The 19,587-nt window shown below is 63.0% G+C and overlaps 1 protein-coding gene across 3 annotated transcripts; it reads left to right on the top strand.

Moving 5' to 3' along the window:
- Positions 1 to 3,554: 3,554 nt before the first annotated feature.
- WRAP73 (WD repeat containing, antisense to TP73) lies at positions 3,555 to 19,244 on the top strand. 3 transcript variants are annotated; one of them, XM_080655380.1, is made up of 12 exons: positions 3,555 to 3,706; positions 7,902 to 8,183; positions 8,705 to 8,821; positions 13,355 to 13,427; positions 14,500 to 14,603; positions 15,273 to 15,359; positions 15,587 to 15,721; positions 15,808 to 15,885; positions 16,992 to 17,076; positions 17,997 to 18,122; positions 18,566 to 18,757; positions 18,922 to 19,244. In XM_080655380.1, the coding sequence occupies exons 2-12, from the start codon at positions 8,160 to 8,162 to the stop codon at positions 19,062 to 19,064; spliced, it is 1,164 nt and encodes a 387-aa protein (XP_080511506.1). In that variant the 5' UTR covers positions 3,555 to 3,706; positions 7,902 to 8,159; the 3' UTR covers positions 19,065 to 19,244. The 3 variants fall into 3 exon arrangements, with proteins under 3 accessions (XP_080511506.1, XP_080511505.1, XP_080511504.1); XM_080655378.1 differs by having other exon boundaries at positions 3,570 to 3,706; positions 8,031 to 8,183; XM_080655379.1 differs by lacking the exon at positions 15,808 to 15,885 and having other exon boundaries at positions 3,561 to 3,706; positions 8,031 to 8,183; positions 18,922 to 19,243.
- Positions 19,245 to 19,587: the final 343 nt, after the last annotated feature.

Below are 19,587 nucleotides of genomic sequence, written 5' to 3'. Positions count from 1 at the left end.
GTAAAAAAATCAATAAACTATATATATATATTTTTTTTTAAATATATTTTATTGATATTTTACAGAGAGGAAGGAAGTGGGATAGAGAGCTAGAAACATCGATGAGAGAGAAACATCGATCAGCTGACTCCGCTCCCCGACTTTTCTCCCGTTTTGCACTTGCACGCACACTCCGTACATTCACACGCCGCAGAGGTGCCAGCAGGCTGTCCTTGGTTCTCGGTGCGGAGCCTTCTTATATGGCACGGAACCGATCAACAGACGGTGGCTGGGTCGCTATAAACACCGAAGGGGCGACGGGCTTTATTTCTGCTTACCGGACCCATCCCTCCCCCAAGCTCATTATTAAAGCTCAGCACAGCCAATGGCAGCAAACCCAGCCCCGCGCACCGCTGTGCTGTGCCGATGGTCTCCAACAGCCAGGTGTGTAACCAACAGGCCACAGTCCGTTTGGCCCAAGCGGCCTCTGGTCAGACGATAATCCCTCGCGGGTTGACAAGGGTCTGCCTGTCACCCGTCTATGTATGTGGACAAGTGCACTCACTGTGCATCTCACCTCAGGGAGCAGACAAACATACAGGCTGAGTAAGCGGCAATAATAGCTCCTCCTCCCCGCCCCCCCTTCAAAGGCTGCGAGGATCATGGCTGTGGGTGCCCAGAGTGCAGGGAGCGAAGGGAGGCAGGAACAAGGGGGTCTGTCTCCTGCCAGGCCCGCCTGTCCTCTCAACAGACTCAGCAACAGGCGGGCACCCCCAGGCCAGCCTAGAGCCAGGGGGAGACGCCTCTCCGGAACTAGCTCCTTAGTAACCGAGGCCGGGATTCAGCTTAGCGGTCACAGGTGGCGGAGAGCACCTGGGGTTGGGGGGCTAAGGCCTCCATCCACATCCGTACAGAGTGAGGGGGTGCAGAGTGAGGGGGGGGGGAGGAGCAGCGCGCCTCTCCAGGAACACATTCCCAACCTTCCTTCCAAGCTGGGGGGAGGGGTTAGCAGGAGGGCCTTGAAGCCCAGGTGAGGAGGGGCTAGGAGGAGGGCGGCCCTCCGGGCACCCCAGCGAGGCTGCTCCTTCCCCCAAGAGGCCCCCACACTGGGTCACTACCCGCCTCTCCTCCGGGCCTGGACTCCGCCGGCTCCCTGTCTCTGAGCCAAGTCCAGGGAGCCTGTCGGACCTCCAGAGAGACCCCATGTCGCCCCCTCTCCCGTTTGTGCGCGTCTTTCCGCCAACTCCCAGCTCCCGCGAGCAGAGCTGAAGTGCCTGCCGCCCCGCGCTCCATCCCCGCAGACGAGCCGACCCGCGCGCAAGTCCCCCGGGCGCCGGTCCCTGCGCTGCCTACCTGGTGCCGTCGGAGCCCCCAGCATCGGTACCCGAGTCGCCCGGCCCGGGCCCCCGCGTCGCGCGTCACTCCTTCCCAGGCCCACCAGGCGCGCGCTTCGAGGCGGGGAGGCAGGGCGCGCGGCGGGCCGTCGAGGCGGGTTATATGGAGGCTCGCAGGGAGGGGGCGGCCGCGGGCGGGAGCGCCTTCTGAGGCCGGCGGGCGGGAGAAGCGCGGGGCGGCGGGACCGGGCCGGGGCCCTGGTGGTGCCGGGCGCTCCGCCCCCCCAGCTGGCCGCATCCGAGTTGGGGACCCGGTGCGCTCCGCCCCGCCTCCTTTCCGCCGCCTTCCCGCTGCCTTCCCGCCGCCTGTTGGCGCGTGTCACCCCTGTGGAGCCTGGGACCCCAGGCTGTTCGAGGGTCGGGAGCGGGGTCCGCCTGCTGGTGAGACTAGACCGCGACCCTCCAGCGGCTTGGGGCGCGGGCAAGGGCGCGGGAGCCCGCGAGGGGAGCAGGGATGCCCACTCCGAGTCCCGAAGCCTCCCTTCCCCAGACGCTGTCTCTCCCCGGCACCCCGGCCTCTCCTCTCCACCCTAGTAGCGCTGGGCTCCTCCGCGCTCGGGGCGCCTGGAATCCGCCGTCAGGGGAAGCGCCGCGTCGGAGGGGGCACCTCTCCGTCCACGGAGTGTCCAACTGGCTGTGTCCCTCCGGGCACATGGTGCGGGGGCTGGGGGGCTGGGGGGCTGGGTGCAGCCGCTTAACTCTGGTGGCTGCAGCGGGGCTCCTCGGCCAAGGAGGGGGCTCCCCCCACCCCCGGAACGAGCCGAGGTCAGGACCACGCCGGGCCGCGCGGCCTTCCGGCGGGAGGTGTGTTCCAGGCACCTGCGGAGTAACTGGAGAGGCACACGCTCCCGGCCGCTCCCGCACCTGCTCCCTCCCCGGCCGCAGCCTCTGGGCCCGGGCGCCGTTTCCTGCGGTGTTGGCACAGGTGCGCCCGCGTGTCCAGGGCAACACGCGCGTCCTGCGCCGGGAACTGCTCTCCGCGCTCAGGGCCGCCCGAGGCCAAGTGACGCGTTCGGAGCAGCCTCGGGCGGCCCGCACCTGCCGTGCGCTGCCCGCTGGCGCTCAGGCGCCCGTTCTCTCTCTCTCTGTGCCGAGGTCGGGGTGACCCTCGCGGGTTCTCTGGCCGCGCGGGTCTGCGCCTCCCCTGGCGCGCCCCCCGCCACAGCTTCAGCGCTCACCGGCTGCCCGCGAGGCGGCGGGCGCGCGAAGGCTTGCCCAGGGGTGACGGGCGGGAGACAAAAGGCCAGGCCGGCTCCGCGAGCAGGAGGGCGCACGCATCCCCTACCCGCTCCTTCTGGGAAGTCGGGGTGGGTGGGGGGCGCCCGCAGGGAGCAGGGGCGCGGAGGTACCAGGAGGACTCGGGCGGTCTCGGTTATCCGAACCAGGTCAGGCGCGGGGTCTGGGTGCGCGCGATCTGGCGGGCGCTGAGGTTCCTGCGGGCCCCACGGGAGGCGCTCGGCGGGGGAGTTGGGGAGAAGGGGATATGGTCCAAGTGGGCGCGAGGACACGGCTCACGCGTGCAGGGGTGGGTAGCAAAGACCGCACAGCCAGCGCCCACGCGGGTGCGCGCTCCGTCGTGCGGAGGGTGGGCGCGGTCCACTCGCTCTCCGTGCGGAGTAGGCGTCAAATTCGTTCACCCCGGATCTGAGCTGCACCAGAGCGCGAGTGGGGGGCTCGTTGCGAGGGGGGGGGGCGGCTCGCGGCAGGCGGGGAGCCCGATTTAGCAAAAAACAAATAAAACAAAGAAAAACGAAAGTTTATGCACCATGTACAAAACGTATGCACATACACTATTATATATTAGCCTACAAATGCATGTTTGAATATAAGTATATTTACGCATAAACGTATTTACGTGTAAGTATAAATACAGATATAAACCTAAATACCCAGAACATAGGACGCCCGTTAAATGTACATTTCAGATAAGCGGGTGATTTTTTAGTAAATGTCCCATGCAGTATTTGGGAACATATTTTACTAAAAACGATTCGTTCTTTGTCTGGAATTCAAATGTAAGGGCGTGTCCTGCGTTTTATTTGGCAGCCCTGGCTGGAGGGAGGCACCGCGGAAATCCCGGGTCGCAAGAAGCGTGGAAGCGCCCGGAGAGCGAACTACAAGCCCCACAATGCCCCGCGGGTGCCCGGGCTCCGATAGGCTGTGGCGCGCTTCCCGCTCTCCGTCACTTCCGGGCGCGGGCTGGCGGTTGCGGCGGACGCCGAGGGCTCTGCAGCGCGGGGTCCGGCGCGGCGGGCGAGCTCGCCATGAACTTCTCCGAGGTGTTCAAGCTGTCCAACCAGCTCTGCAAGTTCTCCCCGGACGGCAAGTACCTGGTGAGCCGCCGCAGGGCCTGGGCCGAGGTCGGGCCCTCCGTGGGGGACCCCGGATAGGGGCGCGGAGGCGGCCGCGGGGCCCCGGGGTGAAGGCAGCTGGGGGGTCAGCAGGGGCGGGATGCGGGCAGGGGACCCGGACAGGTGACCTGGGCAACAGGACCCAGACGGGTGGCCTGGGCAACGGGTAACCGGGCAGGGGACCCAGACGGGTGGCCTGGGCAACAGGTAACCGGGCAGTGGCTCTGGGCCGGGGACCCAGACGGGTGGCCTGGGCGCAGGACCAGGGCAGGTGCCCGCCTCCCGCACCTGGGTGTCCACCTGCCGCCGGCAGATAGCAGCCTTGCTTTCTTGACACCCGGAGGACACGGGAGGCAGCGGCTGGTGTGGTTCTTTCGCCACAAAAAAGCAAACACACAGTTCCGTCTTCTGTAAAGGGGGCAGTGGGCAGCTGCTTCCGGGCATGCTTCCCAGCCCCCTCGGCTGGTTCCACGTCTGCCGAGTAAATGGTGCCACTAACTAGCATTGCGTGTCCAGGTGAAGAGAGCTGCTGGGCCTGGAGCCGTTCCTTCCAGGGGTGCAGAGTGGTGCCCAAATCACTGAGCTGTCCCGCGCATGAAGCTTAGGGCGGGGGCTGACCAGCAGCCCCCCGGGGGAACAGAGGACTCAGACACAGCGTGACTGTGGGGAGAGGGCTCAGGGGCCCCTGGCTCCAGTGGCCAGAGCCGCCTCCATTGCCTGCCTCCTTAGGCCTTCATTGGAATCTCTATCCAGGCGTCCTCAAAGGACGGCCCGCGGGCCACATGCGGCCCGCCGAGGACATGGATCCGGCCCGCCGGGTGCCGCTGCCTGTCCTGCTTAGCAGCCGACGCGCCCGGGCCCGCAGTGCGCATAGGAATTTGTTCATAGTTTTTTTTTTTAAACTATAGTCCGGCCCTCTAACGGTCTGAGGGACAGTGACCTGGCCCCTGTTTAAAAAGTGTGAGGACCCCTGTATGCAATCAGCAGGGTGAGTAATCTTGGGAGGACACGTGTTTACATTGTCCTCCAGGCAAGGGCATCCAGGGGTTCAGCATAAGGATTCCAGTCAACACCCGGGGGTGTGCAGGGGCACAGATTTGTTTGGAGAGGTCAAGGTATAATCAGGGGCGCCGCCTTCGACACCCCCTAAGTCACCCCTAAGTCGGAATTCCGATAAACAGGGCAGGTGCCTTCCGCACACTTCCCTTCTACCAGAACGTCCTCCTCCAACTTCCCAGCCAAGTCTCTTGCGCGTCCCAGCAGCTCAGGTTTTGAAAGATGCCAGTAAGACCGGTGTGTGACCTCAGAATCGGCGGGGGGGGGGGGGGTGTGGTCAGGTGGAGGTTGGGAGGTAGTTGTCATGGCAAAGCCTTTAAGAGAAAGAGTCGTGCCGTCTAAAAAGTGTTTTTAGTTCCATTGATCCTCTGTTGACGGGCACCTCATGGTTCTCTTCCGGTTGGAGCTGTTTCTTTTTTTAAAAAAATATATATTTTATTGATTTTTTACAGAGAGGAAGGGAAACGGATAGAGAGTTAGAAACATCGATGAGAGAGAAACATCGATCAGTTGCCTCTTGCACACCTCCTACTGGGGATGTGCCCACAACCAAGGTACATGCCCTTGACCGGAATTGAACCCGGGACCCTTCAATCCGCAGGTTCAACGCTCTATCCACTGAGCCACACCGGTCAGGGCCCGGTTGGAGCTGTTTCTAACATTCCTCTTATTCTTGTCTGGGTCTCTGAAGACATTACCTGGTTGCCTTCTCTATGGAGGTTTTATTCTAAGTCATATAAAATAGCATTCAGCCACAAAATGCCCCATGTTCTTTAGCTTAAATGGCACTCCAGAAACCTAGGTACATTTCTTAAAGCGCCCTCCCTTCCCCCACAAATTAGTTGTTTTTTTAAAAAAAATCATTTATGGAAATTCCAGTGAGTTATAAAGAGGAAAATTATATTTCCTTGCTTAATTTTGCTGCTTCTTTGATTTTTACACTTTGCGCAAGTATTATGAGACACTTAATAGTCATGCTAGTGGAATCCTGTTCTCCAATGCTGCCTGAGCCCTGGCCAGCGGGGGTCATTTGGTCGGATGTGGTCCGTGCACCAAAATGTTGCTGTTCGATTCCCGGTCGGGACGCATGCCTGAGTTTTGGGCTGGATTCCCCTTAGGGGTGTGCAGGAGGCAGCCGATCGATGTTTATATACATAAAAAATACGTATATTATAAACACATTGAAACACATGGATGTTTCTCTCTCCTTCTCCCTTCCTCTCTCTCTCTAAAAAGAAATAAAAACCCATTAAAAACCTTTAAAAAAAACAACCCTCTATCTTAAATACTGGAGAAGGTTAGGTCCATGTTGCCATTTTTAATATCTTGCAACAGAATTGATACTATTTTTTCCAAGATTTGGTACAGATATCCTACCTCCTAGGGAAGTCATTGTAACTGACACAGTATTCAAGGCTACGGTGTGGAAACGTGGACACCGTGACACATTCTTGTTCTAATCTGCAACAGCCCTCCTCCTCCCCTTTTCACGGAAAACTCCTGTGGCTTTTTTTTCTGAATGGCTGTTCATACAACACAAAGCAGTTATCTAGTTTGACCTTGGTGAGTGCAAACGTGAAGTAACTAACAGTTAGAAATGGGTTCCTGACTTTTACCCTGTCCTGTAATCTGCAGTCAGCAAAGAATGCTCTCACGAATTATTTGCTTAGCTGTGGCTGCTAACGTGGACATGGAGACTCAGGAAGCGGTGTGGACACGCGCATTTTCGTAGGCCGTACCAGGGGTCAGTGCCCTCCTTACTGTCGCCTCGGCGACCCACGTCGCATCATTTCTGGCCCCCAGACGTGTGGGCTTTCCCCACCAAGCAATTCTGTGACACCAGCCGGCCGTCCTGCCCTTTGACTCGATTCTGCCCCGTCTCCCTGGAGGCAGCCTCAGATCCCAAGGTGCGGGGCTCAGTCCCACGAGACTGCCACTTCAGCCACCAGGCGTGGGTAGCAGGTGACCCACAGCTTCTGTCTGACTCGGCCGAGGGGCAGGTTCCCACCACCCCTCCCTCGGGTGCGAGTCACTCGCTAAAGCACTCACAGGACGCGGGGAAACGCTGACTTCCTTACCAGCTCCTGAAAGGCTGTGGGGAAGGACAGGCGACCAGCCGCTGAGGAAGGCATGGGGCAAGGTGGGAGGGGGGGCCCGGTGCAGGAGCTCTGTCCCCGTGGATCGGGGTGCCACCCTCCCCGCATGATATGTCCTCTCCCGAAGGGCTGATCTGTCGTTCACTCCCTCCCAAGGGAGTGGGGTATGGGGCTGAAATTCCAAACTTCTGATGACCTGGTCTCTCTTGTGACCAGCCCTCATCCAGGAGGCCCGCTCCCCCCAAGTCCCCTGACAGAACAGAAGAGGCCCCTGTCACCCAGGCAGTTACACGGGTCCCAGGAGCACTGTGCCGGGACCTGGGGGCAGACGGAGTATGGTTCCTATTGGCTCAGGTAGGTGAACGGGCATTTATGAAGCGCCCTGACATTTGCAGAATCTAGAACATACGTTGACTTTCTGTCGGTGCGGCTCAGACTCAGGCGTAGGACAGCAAGGAGCTGTCATTTCTGTGGTCATTGCCACCCACAGCTGTGAGGTCCGGGCCCTGCGCGCCCTATAGACGTCGGCAAGTGACCAGCAGGCGAGGCGCGGCTCACGGCAGAGCCTTCTCCGGTGCTTTTCCTCCTCACGTCTAGTTCTGTGGTGCCGATAAGAAAGGAGCAGGCAGGCCCTGGCCGGTGTGGCTCAGTGGATAGAGCACCAGCCTGCGGACTGAAGGGTCCCAGGTTCGATTCCGGTCAGGGTACATGCCTGGATGTGGGCTTGATCCCCAGTGTGGGGCGATCCCCAGTGTGGGGCGTGCAGGAGGCAGCTGATCAATGATTCTCTGTCATCACTGATGCTTCTATCTTCCCCTCCCTTCCTCTCTGAAATCAATAAAAAATATGTATATTATAAAAATTAGGAAGGGAGTAGATAATTACTTCAGTAGAGAGTGTTAAAGTAATACTCTATGCTGACATATAACCATTTTAACATCGGTTTGTACATTTCAGTTCTGTCTTTTTATTGACTCATTTTCATAACGGGCCGTGTACTTGGTGGTAAACATGGAACCTTCCAGACAGAAACCATGTAAGAGAGGAGAGAGGCCGAAGGGTTTCCCCACGCGGGCGCAGCCTCTGTGGAGCTTCCCCCCCCCCCCCCCCCCCCCCCCGGAGCGCAGGACGTCAGCGCCTCTTCCTGTGCCTAGGCCTCCTGTGTGCAGTACCGCCTGGTGGTCCGGGAGGTGCGCAGCCTTCAGATCCTCCAGCTGTACACCTGCCTGGACCAGATCCAGCACGTCGAGTGGTCGGCCGACTCCCTCTTCATCCTGTGCGCCATGTACAAGCGGGGGCTGGTGCAGGTACGCGGCCGGGCGCTGGCCCGGTGAGCCCTGCGGACCCCTCGCCCCTTGCCCTTCCGGCTTGAGGAAAAGGCCCTCAGAGCCGCTCGCTGTGGAAACTGGGGTAGTCTCCCAGTTCAGGTCCTTCCATAACGGGAAACCCTGAAGTATGCTTTTTTGAAGATTTACCTTATTGTGGAAGTATTGCATATGTCCCCTTCGTTGGCTGCTTTTCCCATTCACCTCGGCCCCCCCCGCCCCCGCCCCCCCTGCACGGAAGTACCCCACCCGGAACCGTGCGGACGGGCCAGCAGCCGGGGTGTGGGCGCTGGGAAGCACTGAGACGGGGTTTTGTTTCGGAGCTTAGCCAGTGAGGCGTTAACGACCCCCCCCCCCCCGCTGCCCACCGAAGCGTGGGGACTGGGGGTGCGCCCGGCGTGGAGAGAGGGTGGGACAGCTCCCGTGTCTTGACTGTGCGGTGGCTTTAGGCCAAGTGCCGCCCGGTCGGTTTGCGACCCGCGTCCCCGTCTCTCCTGGGCCAGGTGTGGTCGCTGGAGCAGCCGCAGTGGCACTGCAGGATCGACGAGGGCTCCGCGGGGCTGGTGGCCTCCTGCTGGAGCCCCGACGGGCGCCACATCCTCAACACCACCGAGTTCCACGTGAGTGACCCCCGCGCCCCCCGCCCCGCCCCGCCGCGCGCCTCCCGCCCTGAGCCGTGAGCCCCGGCCTTTGGGGTTATTTGTGTCAGTCGTCAGAGCACGGCAGCCCCTCAGTGGCGATGTTTAATCTCCGTGCCCAGTTTTAAAGGAAAACGGACACGTTTTTAAAAAGCAAACCTTAAGTCACATTTTAAGGCTGTAAACAGTTCCTGGAACTTAACCATAGAGAATGGGCTTCAGTAGAAGCTGATTTGCATCTTTCCGATGGGGTGTCTGACCTGGGGGTGTTGGTGACCGCATCGTTGGTTTGTTCCTCAAACACCCCCGCCCCCGGTTCTGCCCAGCGGGGCTGGGGCTGGGGCTGGGGCTGAGGGCGGCGCCTGTGAGGTCTGAGTGAATCTGGGAGCTCGGGGGGCCTCCCTCTCCCTCTCCCTCCCCCAGGTGCGTCCGGTGAGGGGACGGGCCTGGCCAGGTGCCCGGGTCTGTGTGCATTTTGGAGACAGAAACGTGCGCAGATCCCGCTCCTGCGCTTTTCTCAGGCGGCATTTAGGCCCCGGCACGGGGCTGACCCCAGAGTGTGGGCGCGTGGCGGCTGGCTCCAGGCTCGGCCAGGCTGACAGCATGCATGTGGGCGGGCACACAGATTCCCAGCGGCCCTCGGGGTTCCCCGGGCTTTTTCAGGGGCCCCTCTGGTAGGCCCTCTGTCCAGCTGTGAGGGTCGGCTGAGGGGCCTGCTTCGGGCAGCTGTGGCTTCGCGGATTTGCCAGTCAGACCCTGGCACCTGGGGCCTGCTGCTGTGATGTCAGGGAAATCGGGGAGCCCCTTCCCCGCTGGGTGCGGGGGTGGGTCCTTGCGATACCTCGAGGAAGAGAGTTTTCTGAGACTCGCACGGAGGGTGAGTGATGTTTATTGGTGGGGAATTATATCCAAAGTCCCGCTCCAGTGCTGGGGGAAGTGTGGCTGCAGGAGAAGCCGGTGTCCCGCTGCCGTCCGTGTCGCCGCGGTCCAGGCCAGCAGGAGCCGCTGCAGTCCCTTAGTGCAGCGTGGGGTCCCCATGGCCGCGAGCCGCGTGGGGAGACGCCAGGAGCGGAGCGAGGGAGCCGGCAGCCAGGAGTCCACGGCACGCCAGGAGCCGAGGGAGCGCACGCCTGTGCTCGGGTTAAATGTCCCAGGTCCCCCAGCACCAGGCTGGCCCGTGACCTGCTCCGGCCGTGACTGACAAGCAGGTGCCTCCCAGCATCGCCCAGCTTTCCAGGGCAGGCGCTAGTGTCCCCGTCCCCGTCCAGGCCTTTCGCCCAGCCACCTGCAGGGAGGGGCCAGCGGCTCCCTGGGGAGCGCTGACCTGCAACGTCCTGGCGACGCCCCGGAACGACCCTCTGCTCCTGTCCTGTGGTTACTAACTCGCCAGTTACAGCCGCGTCGCCCCTACGGGGTCGGGGTGAGGCAGGAAGCACGGCTCCGGGTCTCGCTCCCGGCACCCTGACACGGGAGAGGTGCCTGTCGCGGGGTTTTCAGACACGACCCCTGGAGCGCTTCGCGTCACAGTCCTGGCGCCGCGCAGCTCCCCGGGCCGGATCCGCCTCGGCGGCAGGTGGCGGCCCTCCGGAGGGCAGCGTGGGGGAGGGGTTCTGCCCCCGGACAGGCCTCTGAGCAGTGACAGGCCGCCCTTCGCTCCGTCAGGTCTGGGCTGGAAGGCAGGCCCCGAGCCAGCGCCTCCCCAGCCAGTGCTCCCGGCTGCCGCCTGTCCTGTGACTCAGTCCTCGCTCTCCTTGAGGGTCGTGTGTGTGTGTGTGTGTGTGTGTGTGTGTGTGTGTGTGTGTGTGAGAGAGAGAGAGAGAATGTATCTGTGTGTTCATACGTGTGGTTGTGTGTGACTGTGTGTGAGTGTGTGCATCTGTGTGCCCATACGTGTGGTGGTGTGTGTGTGTGTGTGAGAGAGAGAGAGAATGTATCTGTGTGCCCATACGTGTGGTTGTGTGTGACTGTGTGCATCTGTGTGCCCATACGTGTGGTGTGTGTGTGTGTGTGTGTGTGAGAGAGAGAATGTATCTGTGTGCCCATACGTGTGGTTGTGTGTGACTGTGTGTGACTGTGTGCATCTGTGTGCCCATACGTGTGGTGGTGTGTGTGTGTGTGTGTGAGAGAGAGAGAGAGAGAGAGAGAGAGAATGTATCTGTGTGCCCATACGTGTGGTTGTGTGTGACTGTGTGTGAGTGTGTGCATCTGTGTGCCCATACGTGTGGTGTGTGTGTGTGTGTGTGTGAGAGAGAGAGAGAGAGAGAGAGAGAGAATGTATCTGTGTGCCCATACGTGTGGTTGTGTGTGAGTGTGTGCATCTGTGAGCCCATACGTGTGGTGGTGTGTGTGTGTGTGTGTGTGAGAGAGAGAGAGAGAGAGAGAGAATGTATCTGTGTGCCCATACGTGTGGTTGTGTGTGACTGTGTGTGAGTGTGTGCATCTGTGTGCCCATACGTGTGGTGGTGTGTGTGTGTGTGTGTGAGAGAGAGAGAGAGAGAGAGAGAGAGAGAGAATGTATCTGTGTGCCCATACGTGTGGTTGTGTGTGAGTGTGTGCATCTGTGAGCCCATACGTGTGGTGGTGTGTGAGTGTGTGTGGTTGTGTGTGTGTCGACACTGCACTGTGGGTTTGGACCTGTTTCAGGTCTGTTTGCATGACTTTGTTCTCTGTCTGAGGTCCTGGCTCCCCCTCCCCCCGTGTGTTTCTGAGACCCGCCCATGTGGAAGGCAGGGCCGGTCCCTGCATTCCTCGTGGGAAATCCCCACTTCACTTGCCGTCCCACCTTAGCCGAGCCTTTGAGGTGTTGGGACCCCCGTGGCCGGGAGTCTGTTGTGTCTCTGATGACTTGTGTGGCGTCGTCCTCCAGGATGTGCCTGGGGCGGGAGGCGGCGGGAGGCGGCGGGAGGCGGCGCAGCTGAGTGGGCTGCACCTGCGCTTCGGTTTCCACTTCTCTGCCTGTCGGTGAGGTGAGTGCTTTCCTGTCTTGTTTTCAGGCACATGCACACACACATGTGCACTCACACGCAGTCACACACACACGTGCACTCAAACGCACCACACGCACACTCACACACACGTACTCATACACACACACACATGCACTCACACACACACAGTTTACACATGTGCCTCATGTGGTTACAACGGCATATATATACGTTTTTTGATTTCAGAGAGGAAGGGAGAGGGAGACACAGATAGAAACATCAATGAGGAGAGAGAATCATGGATCGGCTGCCTCCTGCACGCCCCACACTGGGGATCGAGCCCACAACCCGGGCCTGTGCCCCGACGGGAATCGAACCACCATCTCCTGGTTCCTGGGTCGCTGCTCAAGCACTGAGCCCCGGCGGCCAGGCACACGGTCCTTTTCCTCTGTGGTGTGTCGTCGGGTCTCTGTTCACCAGGGCCCTGCCCAGCTGGGGCCGCCGTGGACGTCCCTCTGTGCACCTGGCGGGCGGCTGTGGCTGCGCTCTCACAGCGGACGGAGGGCAGGGAGAGCCTTTCTAGAAAGTGAAGTGCAGCAGTGCTGGTGGGGTGACTGCTTTCAGGCTCCATGGGGAGATGGGCGGGAGGGGCTGAGAGAGCCTCCGTGTCGGATGCAGATGCGCTGGGTTTGGGTGAAAGGCCACGGCTCTCTACCCAACCCAAGTCCGTCCTCCTCAGCACAGTGGCCTGCCCCACCCACGGGTTCTCGGTCCTTCTGCACCTGCGGTGAGGGAGGGCGGGGACGTGCACGGATGCCTCAGTGGTTTCTCCGGGGACCCTGGGCGGAAGCAGCGCGTCCGCGGTTTCAGGACACAGCCTCCTGCCTGGGGCTGGGCCGCCGCTCCAGTGTCCCGGGCGCGAGGAGCAGCCAGGCCGACTGCACGGAGCGAGGAGGCCCGCGTCCCGCGTGCGTTCCCACAGGACGCTGCTCCTCAGACCGGCGACATGTGTGACCATACGCCAGCCGCCACGCCCTGCTGAGCGTTAGACGTTTGTGGGTTCATTCATGTAACCTGTGTCGCTCATGGCATCACTGCAAAGTGAAAACTGGACAGGGTTGGCTGTAGGGCAGTGGGAGGTGAGCGTGGTGCCCACCGAGGGCAAGGGATAGGGTGAGGGCGAGGGCGAGGGCGAGGGCAAGGGATAGGGTGAGGGCGAGGGCAAGGGCAAGGGATAGGGTGAGGGCGAGGGCGAGGGCGAGGGCAAGGGATAGGGTGAGGGCGAGGGCGAGGGATAGGGTGAGGGCGAGGGCGAGGGCAAGGGATAGGGTGAGGGTGAGGGCGAGGGCAAGGGATAGGGTGAGGGCAAGGGCCCGGTAGGGGAAGAGGGAGAGGGAGCAGGAGAGGAAGGGATGGGGGAGGGGGCGAGGGAGATGGCGAGGGAGGAGGCGGGGCCGCAGCAGGAGAGGGGAACCTGCCCCAGAGACGGTTCCCTCCGAGGCCTGGCTCAGCTCAGTGCCGCTCCCCCAGGCTCAGACGCTCTTTCTGATTTTGGAAAATGTAACGTGTGCTCCTCCCCGCCCCCCAGCTGCGGATCACTGTCTGGTCCTTGTGCACAAAGTCCGTCTCGTACATCAAGTACCCGAAGGCCTGTCAGCAGGGTGAGTGCGCGGAGCACGGGGCCGGCCTTGGGCGCTGCTTGGGTCCTTTGCTCTTTGGATCGCGGGAAATGCCCCCCACAGGCTGAGGGGCCCGGTGGTCGGTGTGTCAGCCCCCAGCCGCCCTGCCTCTTGGGCCCCACCCGCGGGTCACGCTGTCTCCCCTCAGGTGGTTCTAAAGCCTGTCCGCCTCCGAGTGTCCGTCTGTGAATAGATGTTTCCCGCGCCTCCAAAGACGAGGACCCCTTCAAACGCCCCAGGGACGAGGAGGCTGCTTAAGGGCATCGGAGGCGAGGCGCTCCGTGGCCTCCCTTCCCCGTCTCAGGGCTGAGGGCCCCGCTTCACGCCTCAGACTCTGAACCTGGAATCTCAGTCTTCTGTTGACTCCGTCTGTGGCCTCTGTCCAGGGACATGGTGACCTGCCCCAGCTGGACACCCCAGAGGAGGGCTGAGTGGCGGGTGTCCGCTGGCCATCGGGGAGGGGGCGGGCAGACGCACCCGCACTGAGATGTGGGTGGGCCCCGAGGCTGGGTGGGCGTCCCGCTCAGTGCAGCTACAGTGCCGTGTCCGCCACGTGGCCAGCGGGAGGCGTCTCGTAGCGAGTGCTTCCCCTCTGCTCTGTGGCCTCGGCAGTGGGGAGCTCGCATTGGAACGAGGGGCCGTTGTCCGTGGGTCTTTACTTCTGGTTTGAAAGGGGGTGTCTCCCCAGGCCTCCGCCTCGGGCCGCAGGAAGTGTGACCTGGGCGTTGTCAGCGCCTTCCCAGGGAAACGGGTGTAACGTTTCCAGTCTTATCTCGAAGCTCCTTCTTCCGAAGGATTGGGTTCAGGAGTGACAGGGAAGCAGAGGGACAGGCTGACGCCCGCGGCTGAGAGCCCCGTGTCTGTCCGTGTGCAGCCCCCGCGGGTCAGCGTCTGCACGGGCTCCCGGCCGGGGCGCGCCCGCAGGAGCCGGACCGCTCTGCCCTCGCCCCGCGTTGGCCTGTCTGCCCGGGCTGCGCCCCCTTCTTCCTCGAAAACCACCCCGGCATGCCACCCTGTCCGGCCCCTCGGTTCCAGCCCTTTCCTCTTCGGGCAGGAATCACCTTCTCCCGGGACGGCCGCTACCTGGCCTTGGCCGAGAGGCGGGACTGCAAGGACTACGTCAGCATCTTCGTCTGCAGCGACTGGCAGCTGCTGCGGGTGAGCACGCCTCCCGCCTCCCTCGGACCTCGTCCTCGCCGCCTGGGCGGGAGCGGTGCGCCTTCCTCAGGCTCTCGGCCCTGCGGGGTCCGGGGAAACGGGACTTCCCATCTCCGAGGGCGTGTGCTGCCTGTGACTCCACGGAGCGCCCACTGGCGAAGCGTCCGTGAGCCGTGGAGGGGATGGTGCGGGCCGGGCGCTCAGTGGATTGCCGCCAAAGGGAGCCCTTCCCCTTCCGGCCAGCTCCATGGCACGTGGCGCCTCGTCAGGCGGAGTGTGGGCTGAGCCCGACTCGGCCTCCCCAGGGCCCGGGGCCCAGAGGTGCTCCCGGCTGCAGGCGGGAGACAGGCTGGGCACAGAACCCTCTGGAACGCCCTCAGAGCTCAGGCCTCGGCAGCCCGCCGCCAGGCGAGGAGGGGGCGGGAGAGCGGTGCACAGGTGGGAGCCGCACCAGAAGCCGCAGTGCCTGCTGGGCGGCCAGGCCACGCGCCCGAACCTCTGGACACTCAGGCGCGGGACACCCGGGAAGGACACGTGGTAGCCTTTCCACCTGTTGCCGTCTCAGGAAGGTGCGCACTGGACGCGCCAGCAGCCTCGCCTACACAACAAGCACACGTCCGTTCCGACCGTCCGTCCCGACGTAACCTGCTCTCCCCCCTCCCGTGGCAGCACTTCGACACCGACACCCAGGACCTTGCCGGCCTCGAGTGGGCCCCCAACGGCTGCGTGCTGGCGGCGTGGGACACCTGCCTGGAGGTAGGCGGTGCTTTCCGTGTTCATCGAAGCTTCCTGGGCTGCGGTGCTGTTGACAGCCCCGTCCCGTCCGCAGACCGCACCGCTTTGCCCCGTTACCACCTCCCAGCGACCGCCCGTGTCCCTGTGCCGGGCCGGGTCTGGCCCCGCTCGTCCTCGCCTCCCGCCTGTCCCGTTGTGCTCGCCTGGCCTAGTGGCCGCTCAGCTAACGGCGCCCCTCTCGCCTTCAGTACAAGGTCCTGCTCTACTCGCTGGACGGCCGGCTGCTGGCCGCGTACTGCGCGTACGAGTGGTCCCTGGGCATCAAGTCGGTGGCCTGGAGCCCCAGCAGTCAGTTCCTGGCAGTCGGGAGCTACGACGGGAAGGTGGGCAGGGCGCCCGCTGTGGGGAGCCCGAGGACGGCGCGGGTGGGGGGTGTCCCCACGCAGTGCGTCTCATATGTGGCCCTCAGGTGCGCATCCTCAATCACGTGACCTGGAAGATGCTCACCGAGTTTGGGCACCCCGCGGCCATCAGTGACCCGCGAGTGGTAAGCCGGCGCCCGTCTCCATGGGCGCGGTGCTGGGCGGGCGGTGATGCTGCGATGCAGAGCTCCATCGTGCAGCCAGAGGGCCGGATGGCCACGGACTCGCTGCCAGGGCCTGTTTTCCTGCCCACACTCCTATGGGGCGCCTTGCCCTGCGTCCCCCCCCAAATGGCTCATCTCTGATCTGCTCCTGCACTGTCCGGCCTGCTGCCCGCCACACAGAGCCATCGAGCCCTGCCCGGTGGAGGGCGAGGGCTGGGAGAGCTGGTGTCTCCCAGGGTGGGCGGGGACGCTGCCACCGAGGGACGGGGCCGACACCAGGACCTGGTGCAGGATGGGGAGGAGTGTGCCGGGCAACGGGGCAGCAGTGCCAAGATACTGAGGCGGGAAGGTGCGGGGCGGGGGCGGGGGAGAGTGGGGACAGAGAGCCCGGTCTGGGGAGTTCCTCGCCCGCAGGTGGGGACCTCAGGAAGAGGGGCAGGTGTGGTGAGGACCTGAGCTCGGGGGCTGCAGGGACAGTGTGAGGTCAGGTGGCCCCAGAGCCGGGAGGTTCAGTGGGGACGGGAGGGAGCAGGGCTGTGCCGGCGGCTGGGGCGTCTGTGTGTCAGGCAGTCAGCTGCCCCCGGGCTTCGGGGACGTAGGTCCGGGTACTCGCCGCTGCCTGTCAGCCAGGTCACAGGTCCCTCGCTCCGAGCCCGTCACGCCCCGCGGAGGTGCTCACGCTTGCTAACTGGCCGAGGGGATGTGGGGCTGTCCCCATCAGACCTTCGTTCTTTTTTTTAAATGTAATTTTTAAAATATATGTTTTATTGATTTCAGAGAGGAAGGGAGAGGGAGAGAGAAACATCAATGATGAGAAAGAACCATTGATGGGCTGCCTCCTGCCCGCCCCCTACTGGGTGTCGAGCCCACAACCCAGGCCTGTGCCCTTGGCCGGAATCGAACCCGGGACCTTTCAGTCCGCAGGCCGATGTTCTATCCACTGAGCCACACAAGCCAGGGCCAGACCTTCGTTCTTAGGGGGCTTCCGGGGCCCACACAGAACCCCAGGAGGGAGCAGGGCCCGTGTCCTGCACCTGAGCGGCAGCACCGCCCTCCCTGTCCTGCAGGTGGTGTACAAGGAAGCGGAGAAGAGCCCGCGGGGGACGCTGGGCCGGCCCGCCTGCCCGCCGCCCAGGGCCGCCGAGAGCAAGTGTGAGCCTTTGCTTGTTTGTGGAAGGGGTTCCCCCTCCCGTACTAGTCAGAGGTCCCTCCTGTCCCGGCACCTCACAGCCGCAGCCGGGATCCTTCCCAGGGGTGTGGCTTTTGTTGACGGACGTCAGCCCTGGAGTCCGATTTGAGGGCCCGAGGGCCTTGTTTCAGTAAGAGTGGACCTCCCTGGACGAGCCGAGGGTCAGGAGCGACAGTGGGGAAGGGCAGGCGGGCTGTGCGCGTCCTGGCTGCGGGCCTGGGTGTCCCCCGTGACCGGGCATCAGACCCGCTTTAAGTGGAGCCCAGGAAGCCACCCCGGGCTCGGCGAGCGCTGACGGGCGGCCGGGCACACAGCGCGCTGCCCACGCCCCATCGGCATCTCGCGCTTCTGGTCTGTCTTCCTCTTTCCTCTCGACGATCTTTTTTAGAAGCTTTTAGGGGAGGCACAGGTTTTCTCCACCCACACGTCCTCAGCACTCCCACGGGGGGACGTTTGTCACAGTGGGTGACCCTGAATTGACATGAACCTAAAATAGCACATCGAATTGTCACTTCCCTAAACATTCTGCGTTCCACATGCCTTTTCTCATCTGAAAAGTCTAAAGTGAGGTGTCGAGGGGCGGGGGGTTGTGGGGTGGGCAGCAGTGGGCTGCAGGCTGAGGCCCTGGGACTGGGAGGACTGGGAGGAGCAGGAAATGCCAGGCCCGCGCTGGGGCCGGTGCTTCCCAGGACCTCACGCCAGCGCCCCGCCGGGCCCTTCTGTCCGTCATGCTTTGCCTGATGCTTTCAAGGTCGCGTAACCTATTCGTCTATTTAAACCGAGCAGCCGGGGTCAGAGGCTCTGCCCATGACGGGCAGGATCGCGGGCCCCTGCGGCATCTCCGGTGTGCGTGCGCCGTGCTGAGGCGGGTCTCTTGTTCTAGATGAGATCGCCGCGGTGCCCGTGTCCCTGCAGACGCTGAAGCCCGCTGCCGACCGAGCAAACCCGAAGATCGGCGTCAGCGCGCTGGCCTTCAGTCCCGACAGCTACTTCCTGGCCACGAGGAACGGTGAGCGCTGCGCCCACGCTGTGCTGTGCCCCTCACTGCCCCGTGGGGCCGGGCACCAGCGGTCTGAAAGGAGGTCAGCCGACAGGCCCGCCCGTGGCACCCTCCCCACAGGCTGCTCCAACGGGGTTCCTCCCCAGAGGCTCGGGAGCCATCTGTGCCGCCCCTCTGCCCCTGCCTCCCTGCACGCGCTCCGTCCTTGGAGAACAGGGCCCCAGGCCCACTACAGCCCTGGCCTCTTCCTCTAAGAAGGGCTTTTAAACCACCCGCACATGCCCAGGTGGCTGGTAAGCCTAAGGGGGTGACTGGTGGCCCCTCAGACCTGGGAGCATGAGGCCCCCCGGGCTGGTGCGGAGCCAGGGCCCCACGTCCACTGTCAGGGCCGGGTGGGGGCTGAAGCAGGCAGCTGGGGGCGTTTGACCGTGGACCTGGCCGTCTCCCCTCAGACAACGTCCCGAACGCCGTGTGGGTGTGGGACATGCAGAAGCTGCGGCTGTTCGTGGTGCTGGAGCAGCTGGGCCCCGTGCGCTCCTTCCAGTGGGACCCGCAGCAGCCCCGGCTGGCCATCTGCTCGGGAGGCAGCAAGGTGTACCTGTGGTCGCCGGCGGGCTGCGTGTCTGTGCAGGTGCCCGGGGAAGGTGAGCAGACTCCGGGGGCCCGAGGCTCTGAGCTCTGGAGAGGCCCAACCGGGTTGAGGCGGTTTGTTTTGGGCCCCAGCTGGGTCCCTGCCCCCACAGGCTCCGGGCTGCTCCCCCGGGACCTGGCCTCCGGCTCTAACCCTCGGCCACATGTCCCCCTCCAGGGGACTTCCTGGCCCTCTCGCTGTGCTGGCACGTCACGGGGGCCTCGCTGGCCCTGCTCAGCAAGGACCACTTCTGCCTGTGCTTCCTGGAGACGGAGGACGAGGCCGACAGCACCCTGGGGCAGCTGGGCGCCCACACGTAGGACGAGTGGCAGCTGTGGGAAGGGAAGCAGACGTGCAGTGCCGCGTGGGGAGCACGCTCGGGGCAGCTCTCGGGCCCCGTGGTCCACGGCCCGTTTGCGTGTTGTCCCATAGCGAGGCGTCCTTGTAAATATGTATGGTGTAAAGCTGTAGTTTTGTAATATAAATGTTTGCTAACTCATAAAGGCTGACGCTGGTTTTCTTGGAGGGCCTCGTCACAGGAGTTCTAGGTTCCGTGTCGGGAGGAGCACTAAGCCCCCAGCAGCCGGTCCCCCCGAGACTGTCCCTGTCTCTGGGGTGCAGGAGGGAGCCCGGGGCCCTGGAGGGTGAGCCACAAGGCGGGCGGTCAAGGCCAGTCCCACCTGCTGAGCGGGTCCCGTGGGAGTTTCCACCCCGGCCGTGGCCCTGAACACACCGGCAGCTGGTGCAGGTGCCAGGCCGCCAGGGGAGGGGCACCCAGAGCCCTCGTCACCCTGCCAGCCAGCGGCCGCGCCCACTGCGGCGACAGAAGCAGTTTGGGCCTCG

Source organism: Plecotus auritus (assembly GCF_963455305.1).
Source record: "Plecotus auritus genome assembly, chromosome: 2".
In the NCBI taxonomy this organism is placed as follows: domain Eukaryota; kingdom Metazoa; phylum Chordata; class Mammalia; order Chiroptera; family Vespertilionidae; genus Plecotus; species Plecotus auritus.
Note: the sequence above shows the minus strand (reverse complement) of the source record. Positions and strands in the feature narration are given on the sequence as shown.

Coding starts and splice junctions, on each gene's coding strand:
- WRAP73 (XM_080655378.1), top strand. CDS start 3,638: ATGAACTTCTCCGAGGTGTTCAAGCTGTCCAACCAGCTCTGCAAGTTC. Junction 3,707..8,030: donor CCCCGGACGGCAAGTACCTG/GTGAGCCGCCGC, acceptor TCCTGTGCCTAG/GCCTCCTGTGTGCAGTACCG. Junction 17,077..17,996: donor CAGGGCCGCCGAGAGCAAGT/GTGAGCCTTTGC, acceptor CTCTTGTTCTAG/ATGAGATCGCCGCGGTGCCC.